The sequence below is a fragment of the Pagrus major genome, chromosome 7 (genome assembly GCF_040436345.1).
Source record: "Pagrus major chromosome 7, Pma_NU_1.0".
NCBI lineage: Eukaryota > Metazoa > Chordata > Actinopteri > Spariformes > Sparidae > Pagrus > Pagrus major.
Window position 1 is genome coordinate 25,464,199 of NC_133221.1, and position 19,528 is coordinate 25,483,726.

The 19,528-nt window shown below is 38.6% G+C and overlaps 1 protein-coding gene across 1 annotated transcript; it reads right to left on the reverse strand.

The window, feature by feature from the left end:
- Positions 1–447: 447 nt before the first annotated feature.
- Positions 448–12,409, reverse strand: LOC140999444 (mitogen-activated protein kinase 13-like). Its single transcript, XM_073469821.1, has 12 exons — positions 12,246–12,409; positions 9,771–9,900; positions 9,610–9,668; positions 7,781–7,886; positions 7,199–7,228; positions 5,979–6,026; positions 5,577–5,691; positions 4,878–4,949; positions 4,279–4,358; positions 2,914–2,992; positions 2,204–2,377; positions 448–1,689 (listed from the first exon to the last, which is right to left on the reverse strand). Exons 1-12 carry the CDS (start codon positions 12,356–12,358, stop codon positions 1,604–1,606), a joined length of 1,092 nt encoding a protein of 363 aa, XP_073325922.1. The 5' UTR covers positions 12,359–12,409; the 3' UTR covers positions 448–1,603.
- Positions 12,410–19,528: the final 7,119 nt, after the last annotated feature.

Genomic DNA, 19,528 nt, shown 5'->3' on the forward strand with positions numbered 1-19,528 from the left:
ACTTTAGACAAATTATTTTAAAACGATGTGATGCTTTTTCCTCAGTCTCGATCGGACAAATAGTTGCACAAAATGAGAGAACACTTAACTCATAGTTATTTGAATAATTGTATGCTTTTATTTTGACGTTGAAATGTCTCACTTCCGCTTTCATGGTAGCCTGTGGGCTACCTTGATAACAGCAGATTGATACAAGTTTAGCCGGCCCCCTGAACGTCACCAGGCCATGATTTTCGCGCGCAAGCCACTTAACAGGGTCAATGACAGATCACAGTTTGTGCTGATCCTGGTGCATCTTTACTCTTTCTAAATGTGTAGTTTTAAATCCAAACAAGCCCTTTCAAAACAGTGCCCTGAACTAAACCCTGATGGTTTTCTTTGGAGTAGAAACCTGATACCTGGTCCTGTCACCACATGTACATAAAGCATGTGCACACACATGCAGGCTTGTGGATTGAATTGTTTATTCTATGCATATGCACACACACACTCACATGCTCAGGAACAGACCCTTGTCATATTTATATAACATGGTTAAAATGAGTCTTATGGGCAGGAATATGTCCAGTGCAAAATCCCCAATCAAAAAGATGACACAATTGATTTAACAGAATATCCTTAACCCTAATGAATGACCTCTGTGCAATATTATACATCACACAGCCTAAATGTACCAAGAGTTGGGCTTAAAATTGTGTGCAAGAGTAAAGTTACAATATATACAGCATGGCAGACATTACAGTAGTGAAGTATGATACAAGCACCATACACACTGTCAGGGTCACATGTTACACCTGACGCTGATAGCATATTGCACATGCACACAGTAACTTCTAATATTTTGGAGCCCCTGTTGGTCAGTACTTTTCAGGCCATTCATGGGTAAAACAAAGACGTTGTCCCTTGCTAATCATTTTAACCAACAACATATGGAGATGACATTTTCACATAAACTCTGCACTAATTTTAAAGGATAAGTTCATCCCGAATTGTTTGAGGTTTCGTAGTCCACAAGACATTTCAGCGTTACAGCATTCTCCTAAACAACTGTAATAGATGGAGACTTGTTTAAAATGTAAAAAAAAAAGAAGAAAAAAACCCCCAAAACAAAACAAGACATAACATGGCTCCATACAGCTCGTCCGCGGTAATTCAAGTCTCCAGAACCCTCAAGATCCCAAAATGACTTAGTTAGACTATAATCTTTTGGTGTAGTCTGTCTTGGGCAGCATCATTTACACTTTGCTGCAAAAACAAAACTTCATGCACATCTTGTCATACTGTTTAATTGGAAAACATTATCACAGTAAATCTTACAGTAAACCCTGTGACATTTGGTCACACTAAATTTGCAAGACAATCCACTTATAGGGAATGTGTAACATGAAGAGCAATCTACACACAGGAAACAATTGCACGTTACCAAAAACATACCAAAAAAACAAAAACAGGTGTGTTTCAGTTTTCACTCTCTGAACACTGATTCAATATCTAAACATATCCAGAGTGTAAAAGAAATAGAGTGAATCCATGGTTGGAATATACAAGGGCACCAGTGGCTGTACGCTGTGAGGGCATCAGTAGTTACAAGACATTCATCGGGTCACGGAGACATAGTCAGGGTGTTTTTCCTCTTGGAGTCCCGCCGAGGGAACGGCACAAAGCTTTTCACCTCTCTGAAACATAACCCTGTGGGCAAAAGGGGGGAAACCCTTTATTTTCTGCATGTGCAGCATGTTCACAACTTCAATAATAACTTAAACAGAAAGCCATTAGAGGTATATTACATGGCATTTTACACATTAACTATTAATTATTACCACATTAAGAGAAGCCCTGCAACAGAATGTTTGTGTAGCAAATCATCCAACATAGCCTTCAAGTTAAACACCATTTGAAAAGCTTGATAATGCTCTTCAACTGTTTATGCACTTTAAGAGAAGTGCATTATTAATGTTTACAGTATATCGTTCTTATATAGCAGCATACAAATAAAGTCTTTATACATTGTGTGGAAGGCCTCTTTTCTGTGAAATTTGTAAAATGACTGTAAACAAATGAGACAATTACTGACACTATAGCACATTCATTCTATATCTGTAAATGACAGGTACTTATAATGTGTATATATGAACCACTCAAATCTGATCATTATATTATGGCAATTTCTTTCAATAATGTTTGCTTAATCTTTTTCACTTACGTTTCCACTCAACCAGGGTCATTGTGGCGTTGTCATGGCTGTCATCGTATGGCGTAGGCTCGGGAAAGTCGTCTGGGTCCCTCAGGATGTCGAAATACGGGTGCTCCAGAGCTAGTTCAGCTGTGGGCCTCTCGTCTCCGTCCAGAACCAACATCTTCTCCAGCAGGTCAATACCTTCAAATGGCCAGAGGTACAGAATAATTCAGCAATTGGATCAAACATAAAAACAACCAAACTATGCATGTCAGTCAATATATACAACACTTTGACTGACATTAGCCATATGGTAGGTTGTTGCTAGCTTTTCAATAGAAGGTGATTATATAACAAGTCCAAAAGTTGTACATTGTACCATTCGTTTTGTACCTATCTAATGAAACAAGTTCAGCTGATTCTAAAGATACAAAAAGGAATAAACCCTGCTGCTGCCAGTTTCTCCTGTCCTTCACCGCTTGTTTAGAGCAGTAAGTGGAAAAGCATTCATGAACAGGGAACAAGGAGAGCTATAATGGTGTTACATCATTCAGAGACAGAAAGTGGTCAAATAAACCTTATAAGCAAATGAAACACATGATGAGCATATGATAGATCCACAGCTGCTGTGCTGTCTGTAAAAGACTGCACTCTTTCTGAATGTGCTTTAATCAACAGGTAAAAATAAAAATTTAAGGACCATTCGAGCCAAAGTATAATGCCGTGGCTGAACTCACCCTTTGCACTGGCTCTGGGGAACAACGTTGAGAAGTCTTTTCTTGGATAGCGAGGAAGGGCTTTGACATAATTTTTGGCCTGTTTTAAAAATAAAAGAGGAAATTAAGTTAGGCATCAAAAACAACATTTGAGAAGATTGCAAGATTACTGTGGTATTATTTTATTTATCAATAATAAATAAAATCATTTATCATCATGTCCTTGTTTCTTGGTTTTGCAAAATGCTATACTGAAAATGCTTAAATTCAGATACAAATTTAAATACAAATCACTATCACTAAAATATATTGTATTAACAATGCAATTACTTTCCTTCCTCCAAATAAGCATTTTTTGCTCTTAAAGCAATATCCAACCTCTCATAATGGAGAATGTTCAAACACATTCTTTGAACAAAAGCATCAATAAAAAAGATATTTGTTGATCCTTTGAAATCTGAAATTACTGAATAGGTAAAGACTTAACTTGTTTGAGATTGACTGTTTGGCAAAGACAAAAACTGTTACTTGTGGAGCCCCATGGATATAATTTATATTTGTATGATTCATTTCCACTTCTGTAAATAACTTGAGTTTCCATGTCTCCCTTCCTTCAACATGTGTTTTGTTGAGGCCCTGACTTTTCCTCTACTGCCACCCTCAGGACAAAAATATGATATTTTTACTACCACTACGGGTATGAGTTGTGGTCAAAAGTTTACATTCAACTATAAAGAACATGTACTGTATATCATGGCAGTCTTCAGTCCTAATGATTTCTACAGCTCTCATTTTTCTGTGATGGAATGAGAGAATACTACACATGCTACTTTGTCACAAAAAACATTCATGAAGTTTGGTTCAATAATTAATTAATTATAGGTCTTTTGAAAATGTGACAAAATCATCTTCTTCATGAAGGTTTTTATGAGTAGTTTGTGTTCCACTCACTCCATCACAGAAAAATGAGATCTGTAGAATTCATTGGAACTGACGACTGCCATGATATACAGTACATGTTCTTTGCTCGTGTATGTAAACTTTTGACCACGACTGTATCTTCAATATGTTGTTGTTGATGCAAGGATGCAATGTATACTGCAACCTCTGAGGGCTGCTAGTGAGACATTAGCCTTGTTGATATTATTTTCATGGGCTTCAGTGATGGATTTAGTTATTGTGTTCCAAATGATTTAAGAGCGATTAAGTATTTTCACTCTGAACTCTCTGGGAAATCACTGACCCCTTGGCATTTATTCATTTATTTAATCAGCTTTAAAGTTGATGAAGATCATCTATTGGGATCAGTGATTAAAAAGTCACCTCAGTCAAACTGTAGTTTTGTGCAATACATGTATATTTATGACACACTGTAATATGTCCTACCTCTTGCGTGTCCAGTTTCTGTATGAACTCTGGTCCGGGTACTCCAGTCACTTTCATAATCTGTGTCAGCTGGTCCATGTCTGATCATAAAGGGGTAACAATCAAGGATTCTTAAATTTGGGATGTCCTGGTGATTTCAGTTAGCAAGCGTCCACTCAGAAGCAGTGGAAAGAGTGGTTTCCAAGCAGGTCCATAACAGGATAATAAAAGAAACTATAAATCACTAAAGTAAGTGCATCATGTGCAAAGAAAGGACATAAAAAGCGACCATAAAACATGCAGAAAAAGAGTGAAGTAGAAGCTGAATTGGATGCTGCCTGAGGAAACGTGTTTCTTTTGCTGCATGTAATATACTGTAATTACCTTTTGTGTTCCAATCCTTACCTGATTTACAGTGCCCTTCGTCAAATAAAACTGTGTAATCAAGCTGCTTTCAATCACCTTTATCATTGCAATGATTTAGCAGTGATATTAAAATTTGATGGAAAGCATACAGCACATTTTCAATTCTATAAATGGAAATCCATATCATTATTTCACACTGCACATGCTTCAAAAGTTACTGGTCCAGTGAAGGGACAAAGCAGATGAAAGGATACAGTCCTTTCCTTTGAAGAGGGTTTTTCCGTTGATCATTTCTGCCATGATGCAGCCCACAGACCAGATGTCCACTAGAATAAACACCAAAGACAAAACACATCAGTAAGAACCTGAGCAGAATACACATAGAATACTGAGAGCGTTTCAAGTTTGGCTCAGTGCAGCAGAAATGAGGAAGGTGGCATTTATATGCCAGAGCAAAGTTCCTTTTCAGAGAGACAGCGAAGGATCCATTGTGCTGTTTCTGCTGGGTGAGTAATACAATCCTATAGAGGGTTTAAACTTGCCAGAGTTGCTTTCTGTGCTACATTCCATTCGGGAGATGCTGTTTACAAAATGAAAAACCACTATCTCTAACAGAAGCATAAATCCTGAGGAAAGTGGGTTTCACTGCAGTGACAGCTCTGTCATTGAGTCTCAGCACTATCAGGCTGCTGTCAGACGCGTCTGTGTCAACTGCTGACAGATTAAGGGGAAAAAAGATTTATTGTCAGAACGACACCCATGCTACTTCAAATGTCATGCGCCGACAACAGGATTATATAAAAAAAACTGCTGACCCATAAAGTACCATGCAAACCATCGCTAAAAGAATATAAGTTTTCAAACAGCAAACAGTTACAGCACAGACAGGCCGACAGTCTTTAGACAATAGCAAGGATGGAGGTAAGAATATCGAACAGCTATGATTGTCTTGCCAGTCTGCGTGTAGTGCATCCAGTTCAGAATGACCTCAGGCGCCCGGTACCAACGAGTCACCACGTAGCCCGTCATCTCAGCATCAGTACTGCGAGCCAGCCCAAAGTCCAGGATCTGCATCGGAAACAAAGAAATCAATCTTAGGTTGGAACATGAACACTGTATATGACAGATATCTATACAGTTAATTTATTGTTTGATAAGGTCATTCATTTATTTATTCATATTTTCATACATCATTAACACATGGTATTTCCTGTATATTGCTAATTTTATAGCATATATCTTGTATTTTATCACATTCTTCGTCCTAGCTTAATTCTAGTTTATTATGCTGCTGCAGCTGCCCTGTCATTTCACTTTTGTAATGTTTTCCTAGTGCAATCCTTCAAAGTACAAACCTTCAATTCACAATCCTGGTTTACAGCCAAGTTTCCAGGCTTAAGATCCTGTAAAAGAAAATGAGCTGAGTGATGATTACTCATTGCACATAGTGATTAACAGCAAATGATAGCCTACTGTTTGTACTGTGCTGTATCAAAACTGGGACTTGGTGCTTGAAGTCCCTTTGGCCAAACATGGATCAGCTGTTTGCTTCAATGCGTCTGTGAGGATTTTAAACAAGGACTCAGTGGTGTGACTCAACTGTAATCTGGCCGTAAGACTCGCTGCAGCATTTCTGTAGGGTCATTCATAAAATACTGTGACATAATGTGTGATAAGGGTGGCACTGTTAGTGAGTGTTGATAATACAGTCTGAACACAGATAGACAAATATCCAGAGCTTTATCACCACACACTTATAGCTTAGTTAACAATTAGCATGACTGATAAAGATATTATGATCAAAACATAAAAAAATCTTTATTGCTCATAAATGTGAGCACAGTATTTGTAAATCTACAGTTTTCCTGTAAACAAAGGAAGAAAATAGTAGATTTTATAATAGATCTTGCAGGTTGAAATCCTACACAAATGTATAACTATATGTCTTTGAACGATGAAAAGAATAAAACTAGAATCGCTCTCAGTAGAGCGCATACCTTTGCCAAGGCAGGCTTTACCTGCATCATGTTGTACTCACTCACTGATACCTGCCACCTACAGTAGGGTCCAAAAGTCTGAGACCACTAGCCAAAATACTTCTATTTTGCACTTGTTGTTTTCATTACAAAAGATAATATAAGCTTAACAATTTGAGTAAAAAGTTGAATCTTTGAATCTTCATGATTTTCAGAAAGTCTTAGTATTTGGCATGTTCCCCTTTTGCCTTCACGACAGCATGCACTGAAGCTGGCTCTAACCCTACTTTCCTTACTCCACACACATACAAACACACACACACCCACAAGCGCTGGCACTAGTGCTGAAGGGTGTGACCTAACATCTCCAGACATGCCACCAGACATCAAGGAGTGAACTCATTCTACCTGTTGGGGCAGGGTTTGATCTGACTCAATAACAATGACAAATTAACCTAACATTCCCATGTCCTTCTGTAGTACGTGAAGAGGTGCATGTCTGCTGAGTACAAACCACTTAAACACTACAGTTTCTTTAACATAGCCAGATTAAAGATATGGTTTTTGGCTTTCTACAATAACATTTGACTTGTGCTTACCCTGTGGATGATGCCAGCCTTGTGAATGTACTGCAGAGAGGGAGAGACAGAGCAGCAGACATTTCAGGTTTATGGATAATATATGGCATTTAATGATAGTGCTTTGTGTGATTTAATATGCCTGTTTACATGATGTTTTATTAGTATGTCTGTTTGCTTTCATCAACTCATCTGTCAACTCTTCTTGTAATGGCAAATAAAGTTACCTTGTTCAAATAAAGTCTTGAGAGGAGTTGGATCAAACAAATGGCACATCTATTAGGTATTATTATTAGTTGTTAATTATAAGTTTGTTTCCTTTCTTCAAATAACTTTTAGCATCCTTCTTTTCTATAACTATCCATCATGAGTTTGTTACGATGACTCATTTAAGGCACAATAGGTCGACTCTCCACTGCACCCTTCAATATATGTATATATACATGCAATCAAAGTGCACAAATCTCTTTAATATACAGTATTTTTCTAGCGTGACTGTTACATAAGTACTTTGGAACCTTGAGTTTTTCATAAGTTATAATCATACTTCATGTTATGCTTCCTGATAAATACAGTGTGCTACTGTATGCCTCCCCAGCTCACCCTGAGTCCACAGAGCATCTGGTAGACAAGAAACTGGACCTTGTCTTCAGAGAGGTGACCCCGCACCTTCGACAGGTCAGTAAACATGTAAGGCATCACCAGGCAACTGGGGAAAAGAGGGGGGGAGGCAGAGCGAGCAAGAGAATGAATGGAAAGTGATGGATAGTCTGATTGCATCTACTGAACAATTCAAACATACAATTACACTTTATTATATCCACTATACAATTCAGTTAACATCATAACTAATGCACAAGAAACAGCTGTCCTTTACTATCTGCACACCCACTGTTAATGCTGTAATCCAGGTCTTTTCATACTTTCATTAAGGAGCTTAGGGTTCTTGTGTGTGTTTATGTAACACTCCTGTTTATACAACCTTCAATGTATGAATCCTCTCCGCAGTATCCACCTAATTTGCTGCTGCAAAAGTCTTTGTGTGCAGTTCAATGTACTAATCTTACCACTTAGTCAGAACAAAATAATTAAATGAATTTAAAAAATAACTCAATTATCTAATTATCAGTGTTATGTTTTGTAACAATTCAATGATAAATGGCAAAATAAAACTAAGTGATGTTGTATTTTCATGTTTTTTATATTAAACTGGCATTTGACCACTTTTTTGCTTCTACATGTCACTCTGAAGTAAATAATGATTTTGCAGTGAAAAATGAGTAACTGTGGAAATTCTACACTGCAACAGATAAAGAAACCCCAACTGATAGAGGAGGCAAAGAAGGTGAAGAGGGAGAGTGATAGAAACCGAGGTCAAAAAAGAGTGAACAGGCAGCCATTCGCTCAATGGACAGCACTGGTGTTGTGTTCCCTTGCTGATATGTATTTCCCCTTACCAACAGGACTTGAGATGGTTCAAAACCGTGACCTGCCTACTTATTAATACGACCAGGTGTTTTACTTTGTCTTTTCATAGCACTGAGATCGGGGTTACAATGGCTTTGTTGCTTTGGACAGTAGCCATTTTGCGAGCGGTGTGTTTGCAACAGCAGTGGCAACAGTAATACCACAGGGAAACACTTTTTAATTTTATGATAGCCTTATCTGTGCTCCTTAATCAAGACCTACGGTTCTTGCTTGACTTGCGGGTTTTAGTCTCCCAATTATTCTTAACAGCAATCACTATAACATAGACGATTTGGCCAAAAGTATGTGGACACCCCTGCCTGGAGCTGTTATTTATTGTGCTGGATACAAAATTGAAATACTGGTTCCATTTGAGGCAGGGGTCTTTCACATTTTTCAGTCTAAGTCCTCAGCTGATAAGAGATAGAGCAGGGATCCCCTACTACATATTTTGTATAAAAATCAAACTGGGCAGATGGAATCATGGGTATAATCTTCAATGTTGTTTTTTTTTAAAGAATTTATCTTGTTGGATTCGTGTTAATCTTTATTTTCAGACACTTCTAAATGTTTGAAAAAATAAAAACTTACTTAATATATATTAAGTAAGTTTACTTAATATTACCAAACAATAATTTGGGGGGCCCATTTCAGTAACTCTGTGGACCCTATAGGGGTTGTGGACCCCTGTTGAAGACCCAGGATTTAAGGGAGGCAACAGTGGCAATAATGACCACACACACCGACACCTGTTCTGAAAAGCAAATGACTCTTGATAGTCTTTGAATGTTAAATGGAGCATGATGCACAGACCTATTGTTTAAACCTCCCCAAAATACAAAGCAATCCTTGTTCTCAAACGTTCTGTAGCAAGCATTTTTCAGATGAACACTAAACTTGCAGGTCATCGTAGGCGTTTCCTGTCTCTGCCTGAGGGCTTTGCTAATATGCTGAAAAATACTCACAAGTCCTGCATGTCATCGAGGCACGAGGCAGGTGTAAACACATCAAGAAGTCCGATCACCTAGTTGGAATGAAAGAGCAAGGTGAGGAATATCTAGAACAAAATCAAATGTTAAAACTACAGTCTGTTAGAGGAAGAAGGAAATGTGTTATATCCACTCACATTTTCATGCTTCATGTGTTTGAGCAGTCGCAGCTCTCGGTAGGCCCTCTTAGCAAAGATCTCAGACTGGAAAGGCCTGTGGAGCTTCTTGATGGCCACTTTCTCTTTAGTCTTCTCATTTATTGCTGAGCTGTGGTGAATAATGAAGAACAAGTCATTAGCTCTGCACTCTAAGTCTATCTGTGCTGTCTGCTTTCACTACGATATCCCTCTTTTGAAGTCAGAGCAGTGAGAAAATGACAACGGTCTATTTTGAGGTTTCACTCTCGCTTAGAAGTTCTGCATGGATGGAGAAACTGTTGGTGAGACTCATTCTCTAAATGAGTGGGGGTGGTCTGTGGTTTATTGAGTATCAACATGTAAATGTTTGGCAACTCGTGATGTGCATGTCTGCAGTGATCTGCAGGGCACCAAATCGTAGGAGGAAAAGGCTTGTTAGGCTATTTGGAGCCACATCCACCAACACACATTACACACACCACTTGTGCATAGTGCTGTGGACAACACTGATGCACTAATATGGGATATTAAAATCAATTTTAAAAAGACAAACATAAACAATAAATACAGTACATTTCACACATACATCAGTTAAAATGTTGATTATGTGTCTGAATATTATTTCCCTCTTTTCCGATGTTTGCCATTTCCCCCAAGTCGGTTTATGAGAGATGTGTAATCAGGCAAAATTATACTTAATGGTGTTGGGCCTTGATCCCAGTTCCTCAGATGGTGCCTCTTTAAAAGGCCAGATATTTTAACCTTTAACAGATCACAACGCCCACAATATGATGCTTAAAACCGTGGTAGCAGGCCAATGTCTGCAGCGCTAACAGCAGAAGCACCACAGTCTGCTATAATGGATGTTGAACCATCTCCACTTTGAATTTTCACATTCTAAGCGTCATTGGTTAGCACACAGACAAATGATCTATAAACACCATCAATGAGTTAAAAAATAAAGATGAGACTGGCTTGACATCAAAACTGACCATAATGCAGTGACTGGTTTTCTGAATGAAACTTAGTGAATGTTCAGAGGATGTCGACCAGCAGCTGTGCAATGGAATTACAAATAATCTTGAATAAATAAAATAATAATAAAAATTGTTGGCCTACAATTCACAAACATGTACTGACCAATGCTGAAATGTCAAAACATTGTGGTGCAAAGAATATAGAGAAGTTTGACTGTGAAGTGCAAGTGGTTTACCACAGTACTGAAGTAGAAGCACTGCGATGGCAGGGCAACAAGGTCATTCACTTTCACACACTAATAATAGTTGATTATTAAGTCTCATCCCCAGGTTGTCAAATATTGATGCTTTGGTTTGGCAGCTCGGGTTGGACACCTTCCAGGAAGTTACACTTTGTTGCTTTCATCAAACGAATTAAACAATTCAAAAAATAGTTGGCTGTAAGTTGAAATGTTGACAACTGATTGAATAATCAAGTCATCGTTGCAGCTCCATTCGTGACCAGTATTTTTAAAAACCATGGCAACGGCCCTGATTGTAGGTTGTATAATGTTAGTATGAAACTTGTATGTATGACAGTTGTATTTGTACTAGCGTTTACACAATTAGCCACATCTGACTTGTATTAATAGTTAATCGTGATCTTATAATGGACCATCTTTGGAATTTCATAAACAGCTTTTTCAAAAGGCCTTTAATGATGGGATATCACCAATAAATCATATTATATCACAAACAAAATGTTATGCAAATTTAGAAACCAAACTTGCAGCCTCAGTTGACCTCAATACTGATTTTATTTATCTCGTCAGCAGATAAACAACATGGTACGTGTAAATCAATAATGCTGAATGATGCTGGGTGCCTCCAATGTATTTCCTATATTTGCTGAAACAAACATGTGAATGTCACAACAACAAAAACATGTTTCCACTGACTCCATATATTTATGTTTAACCATAAATTAATTTACTTTCTGTACTGTGTATGTTTCTACACGTGAATATACATATATACATAAAATAAATAAAAATATATACACCATGTTATACATTGCATTTAAACATGTATATGCAAATGCCATATAAGCTGTTTCTGTGGCTTCCACTATGAATCATTGTATCTTCTCACTGGACGTAGAAATCAAAGTGCAAAGTGGCCATCTTTAATACTGGCACTCCATCTCCTCTATTACTGTGCACTTAAACCCATATAAGCTGCATGTTATGAGACAGTCTACACATGGCATAAGCTGTTGGGATGTGCTTTAAGGTGTCAGGCGTTATATATAACTTGTTAACATGAGAGTTAGTAGCTGTGTCATCATGTGTTGACAGTGTGTTGCTGTACATACAGCACATAAGCCAGGCCCGCCACAGGCAGCATGGAGCCAGGGTAGCTAACATTAATGAGTGCTGAGAGAATAAACCCTGTTCACACACGGTCCAGTCCCAGCTACGACACACACTACATGCAGTGTAAAGGACGAGTCACTCACCACACGGAGCCGTACGCCCCGGTGCCTATCTGCTTGAGCCGTGTGTATTTCTCCGGGACTTCCCACACCGTGCTGTTGATTTCCTCACGGGAGAAATTCGCCTGAGCCTCCATGATGAAGAGGATAAGGCGAAGCTAGAAAAAAACTTCTCCCCCCTGTACGCCTGTCACTTGTTCAGGAGGTGAAGCAAAACACTGCTCAAGTACCAGGTAGTGTACTCTACACCTGGCTTCCGTTAGGGCTTTTCAAAATAATGTCCGTGTGGGAGTGAAAACAAATAGCTAGCTAACATGCTGCACAAAACGGACTGAGCATGATATAAAATGATATATATAAAATGTTCTTTTTATTTGAGACTCATTTTAAGAAGGTTTAGGCCAAGAGGATGCTGAATGAAGTTTTTGTCTACCAGCCAAATGGCTAGTGAATGTTAAAAATTTAGAAGTCAAAAAAAGAATTACCACTTTTAAATTTTTAAATTTTTTGGCTGTGTTTTTTTTTTTATTTTTTATTTTTTCAATCAATTGCATTTTTTTAATCAACATAGGCTGGTGCTATTTGTGTACCCTGTCACACAATTTTAGTGTTTATGAAGAAAACCTTTATTCTGAAGGCAAATCACCCTGCTTCCGGTCTCAACCTGACTTTTTCTTGACTCGACACCACAGTGTTACGCTGTCACTACGCTACAGTCACTGTATTACAGTAGATAACACGTTAAGTACCACGGAGGACCTGTTAACATGTTAGCCTTATGTAGTCTTCCCTTTACAGAAAACAGTTTCACTATAAAAAGCTTCATCCTGCGTGTGGAAAGCAACCAAATGAAGTAAACTCCATACAAACCCTCAGTGTGAAAATCAGACGCCTGGCTTGCTGAAACATGTCAATATGACTCGAATGGCTCCCACCCACACATGGTAGGTGTTACTTGTCATGAATAATTACTGTACATTGCCAGAAGTTAATGAATCATTTCAGCCTACAACGGTACATTCACACTTACAGGCATGAACAAAAACATGTGATAAGATTGAAATTTTGATTTTGCACCCTATATACACTGCAGGTTCCTCTGTCACATTAATAAATGATCCACAGCTATGAAATCTCCTGTTTCGGTCATAACCTCTTGCAGAATTATGCTGTTTATAGTGTTCCAACATGAACAAACACTGGCCTACGTTAAAAAAAAAAAAAGACTAATGTTATTCCTTGACTGTAGCTAACATTTGTGTAAAAGATCAGTTCTCCCTGAAAACCTGAAAAGCCAGAAAATCAACACTGATATCTACAGTCTCATCAAGATACATAACCTGGAGCTGCTCCGTTGGCAGTCTATTAAAGCTGACCTTGTGTATTTAACTTTGTTTTCTTTTCTTTTTCATCTGAATGGGATCCTGTAATAGTGATAATGAAAGATCTCGGTTCTCAGGATTGTACTTCATTACCTTTTCCACTGAATTTAGATTAGATTTATTAAATTCCAAATATCAGCTACATTTGGCTTTATATTATTACTCAGAATTCTGGTATTTGGAACATTGATATCAGTACAAAGTGCAAACCAGCAAATGAAAACATTAAGTATTTTGTCAGAACATATGGGGATCAGGGGGTTAAATTGTAAGCTTGATTATGTAATTTAGAATGACAGTGAATATGTATTTTTCTGTATGTCATATGTTAGTCTCATGTCAGTCCCATGTCGTCTGTGAAAGTGTTATAAATAGTTATTCTATTCAATAGGCAAATGTAAGAAAACGCAATGGTTTACACCAAAATCACAGTGTAATCAACCTCAAATGTGTAACATTCAGTATTCATCCATATTTGTATCCTGTTTGGGATGTGAGTCATCGTCTACTCTTATGTATTTTGGGGCAGCTTTTAAAATAATATAGGGGTGATGAGGTGACTGTTTTTAACTGTGCAATAAGTAAGATTTTTACTGCTTGATGGCAGAAAATGCCCATAATATATCTGTGGAGGCTGGAGGGTTATGGATCAATATCAATGACTCAGCCATTACTTGGCCAGCTGCTGAACCTTCTGGCTTTCAAAACTCACTTTGCTTCCTGTACTCTGTTTAGAAGAGAAAACATCTCTCCTACTAGAGTTTCAAAACCTGATCTAAACCGGTCTCTGTTTGGTCAAGTGATTAACAAAGTGGCCTAACATGAAGGATGCTGAAAATGTAGCATCAGTTATTTGACATTCATTTATTTGCCTTTACTACTTTAAAAGCTTTCTCAGTACAAACACAAACTAACTGAGCTAGGTAGCCTGATAGTAAAGGTGGGCAAGTCGCAGAATTTATTTTGGCCAAACACAGATAAGAGACACACAACGTTTAATCTTTGTAAAACTAATATTTGATGACTGCAATTTATCAAATGTCCTAGGAAAAATATATTCACAATTGTGTAGTGATTTGAAAACACAGTTATTTTGGTTTCAGGGCATCAATTTTGCCCAGTTAGTCGTACAAAGTTTTGGTAAAAAGATGGTGACCGGGCCAATTTTTATAAAGTGCCTTAAATATATGTTTCTTGTGTCCATGGAAGTAAACGTCAGGACGTCAGAACGTCAGAACGTCAGAACGTGTGGCTGTAAGCACACCATGTGGACGGCTGAGTGTACTTTTTTGAATGCTAAAACTTTGACCAGCAATATCTAATTTAATATATAACCTTGTAATATTTACTTTTCTTGTAAAAAAAAAAGAAAGTTAAATGTATTGTCAATGTTAAATCTAAATGTTAAAGGTGTTTGCTGAAACTCATTATTAAGCTAATATCCAGATTCACACTGCTGCTCAGTGTAAGTGCTGTATTAGAAGCTCAATAAAGAGATCCAGCGCTTTCGACGGTCTTCCTCAGGTGGTCAGTGTGACTGTGGTGACATTGGTCACTTCTCTTCTCTGAATGCTCTCCTCCATCTGTTGCCTGCCAACATGTCTAGAAATTTAGCTGTCAACATTGGAGGGGCAGCAGTTCAGGGTTCCAGCAATGTGTCTCCAGCTGCAGCAGCAACATCCACCACAGAGACATCACAGCACTCGGTTAGTTTGATTTTTAATTCACATTAAATTTGTTAAGTGAAAGGTGAATAGACTGTATTCAATGTTGACATGTAAATAAATAATTAGTAAATATATAATAAATAGTTTTTTAATCAGTGTGGCATAATATTTCTATTTCAGTTCCAATCAAGTTGGCATATTTATGACAACACCAGCATGTAAACAGATAATAACTGTGATGGTGTTTTATTTGCATTTTTTACTTCAGGGCTCCAGTACTGGAAGCAGAATTCACCCCACTGATCCACCACCCAAGTTTTCATTCATGCTCACGTTCCAGTTCATACTATCTTTTGATTGCCCATTTAATTCATTTAAACATTCTTGTATTTAATATACAGCACAGTGTATAATTCTCTTTGGTCAGAAAGATATTAATGATGAGCAGATATGATGTCTAGCTCATTAGTCACACCATCTATAATTCTCTCCCAGTGTCATTCTCTGTTTTGTCGTCTGGTCACCAAGGAAGGCATCAGATTTACAGATTGACGAAGGCCATCTTTCTGTGTGTTACTGCAAGACTATACCATCCCAGTATCCAAATTTAACAGCATCATTGAACAATAATTGGATCTTAAAGTGTCACAGACAAAAACTAAACATTTAAATGTTGGAGAAGTGATGCTTATGGGGCATCTGATCCTCAAAACAATGTGGTTCAAAGACGACATGCAAGAAAGTCACTGCAAAGGTGGATTCATATGGTGTTGTAGTCAGGAAGAGCAGCATTAGCTCAGAGAGTATATTCTGTGTAGGTTGTGGTTGCTCTTTGGTATAATAAAGGTGTGGGCAGTCAATCAGTCTGCTCTGATGATGAGAATGAGCTTGAGGAAGATGATTATCAAGAGGTTGAGAATAATGAGGACTGATGAGGAGACTGATTGTAATGATGACTGGTCTGATTGGCCTTTCTGGACCGATATTGATGATGTCAGTGATAGTGATGATGATTATGATAACATCAGATCTCCCTCTCCTCTCAGTCAACGCTTTCCTGTACCTGATTGGTGGCCTGATCCCACTGGGTTTCTCTTGTTTTTCAGCATCAACGTACCTCTATAGCATTGGGAAATTCCTGAGCGGTATGTGGAACATCAAGATGGAGATCTTCTCAGTCAGAACCTTTTGTTAATCATAGGAAGAGTGTGAGAAAACCTGCAGAGAGCAGAAAAGCTTGAGCCAACTACCTCAACTTCTGTGTGACAGTGACTCCAGCTGGAAAAAGAAGGATCTGGTGGTTGTGTTCTTATTTGTAACTATGCAAGGTGCCTCTGTGTCTGGCAGATAGCACCTTGCACTGGGGTCTATCAATATCTGGTCTGTAGATTGTGCTTTTTAACCTTGAGGGCTGGCCTTATGTATCTGGCAGAGCCGACAATGCCCTGTTTGTACTCGCACTAGAGCTTATGTGTATCTGGAGGCTGGATTTTCTCTTTGTAACCTTTTGGGTTGGCCTCTTCGTCTGGCTGGGCTGGTGATGCTTCAGGCCCTATCTATTATCATTAAATCTATTAACATAATAATTATATAATAGCTTATTAGTTAGGTTTTAGGGGGAATCCTGCTTAATCCTGGCTCGATCACACCTTTACCGCTGCTCCTTTTTTCATTCAAGGTATTTCAGATGACTGAAATTTCTCAACTGGCTCAAGTGTCATTTGTCTTCACATAAAAAGAAGAATCCACAACCCTGAAATGAATGTAGAGCCTCCTTCCACTTGAGCTACTGCCACTCACATAATTTTGGCAAAAAAGGTAAGAACAAGCTTTTGACTTTAAAAGAAATCGAACAAAAGCAGTCCTTTGTGTAAAGAGAGAGAAAGTAATATCTTCTAGCATACACATACAGTACCTGTTCATCCATCTAACATGACTTACTTGATAATTCAAAGATAGATTATCTGGCTACCTCTGTTGTTTTTTTAAATACATTTTTTACTGAGGTCTATATGGGAGCACAGGCATGGAAATTATTTATGACAACATTAACACAAGAGTCTTGCAAGTTCAGTTATTAAGTTATTAGTAATTCAGTGATTGTTCATCCCTTTATGTTGTACTTACTTTTTACAGAGGTGCAGAGTGCTGTAACGGGCAGAAGTATCACTTGAGATATGTTATTTGTTTATTCCAGGGAAGGACGCTTCTTGTGGTATTCCTTGGTATTCCTTTGAGTCATAGTCAAACCAACCATTCATGCGAGGAAGCTCCTGCTCGCTGAACACACTGAACAACTTTCTGAGCCAAACTCGCTTCCAGAGCCAAAGCACTGTCTGAAGAGCCAGTGAGACGGTAGAGGATGACTTATTTTGATTTTGGCTTTACTCTGTATTAAGGTTACAAGGTAAATGTGATGTCATTTAAAAAAAAAAAAAGTGAAACTATGTTTGAGTCCTTTGTGCTACAGTACATCTATTATAGATAATGGATCGTGACGATGAATTGAGGATTCTCACAGCTTGAGGAATGAAGCTGCTCCGTAGTCTGGTGGTTCGGCAGCGGATACTTCTGTATCTGCCAGATATCAGCAGGGTGAGCACACTGTTGCTGGGGTGGGTGTTGTCTTTAGTATCCTTTGGGCTCTGTGCAGACATCTATCTTCACTGATATCACTGACACTCTGTAGATGGGTCCCAGTGGTGTTCTGGGCAGTTTTAATCAGCCGCTGTAGAGCCTTCCTGTCCCGGGTCGTGCATGCCAGCTTGTGATTTTTCCAGTCAGGATGCTTTCTATTGCTCTTCTGTAAAGGTTAACAAGAATCTGGCTCTGTAAGGCATTAAAAGTGTAACTTTTTACATTGTGACTTGAAATACCTTGGTCAACAAGGCCAACGATAATACTGTAAACTTTCTGAAAACCACTGCATCTCTCTAACCCTCTGTTTGTTGGCAGACCAACAGCCATGAGCACATGAGAGTCCAAGCTGTGTGATAATCTCTCTGTTCCTCTCCCCCTTTTATCCCCACTTGTCCTCTCTTTTCAGTACCAAGGTTTCTCCACGCTGGACCATCAGCTGTCCTGGGACCTTTCTCTCTCTCCCCTGGCTCTCAGTGCATCGAGGTCCTGCAGGAGATTCAGCCTCACTTCTTCTCTCTCGTGTGTGAACAATGCCCTCTCTCTCCCTCCGTGTCAGTGCTTTCCCTGTTTCCTTTCCCTTCTATGTAAATGATGTCCTTGAGTTTTGCCTGTTGTGGTTATGTGTTCTCTCATGCCTCTTCCAGGTCTCCATGGTAGAGAGGAGGTCATGTGGCATCCTTCCTCTTTTGCTCCCTTGAGGTTTTCATTCTTTTTTTTTCTTTATCTGAATTTGAGGTGAGTTTTGAGTCCATGTTCAGACTGACTTTAGCCTCTGTGTGAAAAAAACGCAGCCCACTCATTCATTTGAATAAGGCTTGTCCGGAAAAGCAGTCGGGGTGCCGTGCCAGATGACCTCACCTTAGCCGTCTGTGTTGGCAAATCAAGTTCATGCACACACACGTTCCTGGTAGATTACTTTGTACTGTGAATGCTGTATTGTCAATCATCATAATTGCTATACTGCTTGCATAGCTGGGAAAAAGCACTTATCAGTTTTTTTTTCATTTCAACGGCAAGGGCCACGCCACAGCAGTGTGATTTTAAAGGTTAAGGTCCAGATGAAATGGCATTGTCAAAGTGCGTAGCTTCCGTATTGTGATGTATTTTCAAAATGAAACAGGATAGGCAGGTGGGACATAATGTTGAGGGATTGGATTTGAATGTTGAAAAGTGGGTGTGAAGTGCACTGTACACTGCTGGGATAACTGTATCCATCAGGGAGAGAGAGGGACAAAGTCCTTCTTTGACATATATAATTGCTGAAGGTGCCCACTGTTAAGTGCCTTGCACATAATATGGAACTGTCACAGAAATCACTTTCCTCAGTGAGTAAATTCTAGCCAGCGGGACTGAAACCATGGTATAGTTTGGGAAACGGAACAAAGCTTGAGGTGGGAACACCTGAAGACACACTGATGTACGGTGCTGGTGCTCGCTAGCCAGCTAATTAATCTTAGCTCTCTAAAAGTTGAAGATTGATTGATGGGGAGATATTATGATATTCGGCGTACATTGAATGCTCCTTCACACTGTAGCATATACTTTCAGACAGAATACAGCATTTAAAGAACTAATGCTCCAATGTTCAGTACAAATATAACAAAACCTACCTGAACTC

Bases quoted from the DNA above. Each gene is read 5' to 3' on its own strand.
- LOC140999444 (XM_073469821.1), bottom strand. From the start codon at position 12,358: ATGGAGGCTCAGGCGAATTTCTCCCGTGAGGAAATCAACAGCACGGTG. The intron at 7,887-9,609 runs GTGAGTATTTTT...TCTTTTCCCCAG, and splicing joins CTCGATGACATGCAGGACTT to TTGCCTGGTGATGCCTTACA. The intron at 1,690-2,203 runs GTAAGTGAAAAA...TTTTGCCCACAG, and splicing joins GACCCTGGTTGAGTGGAAAC to GGTTATGTTTCAGAGAGGTG.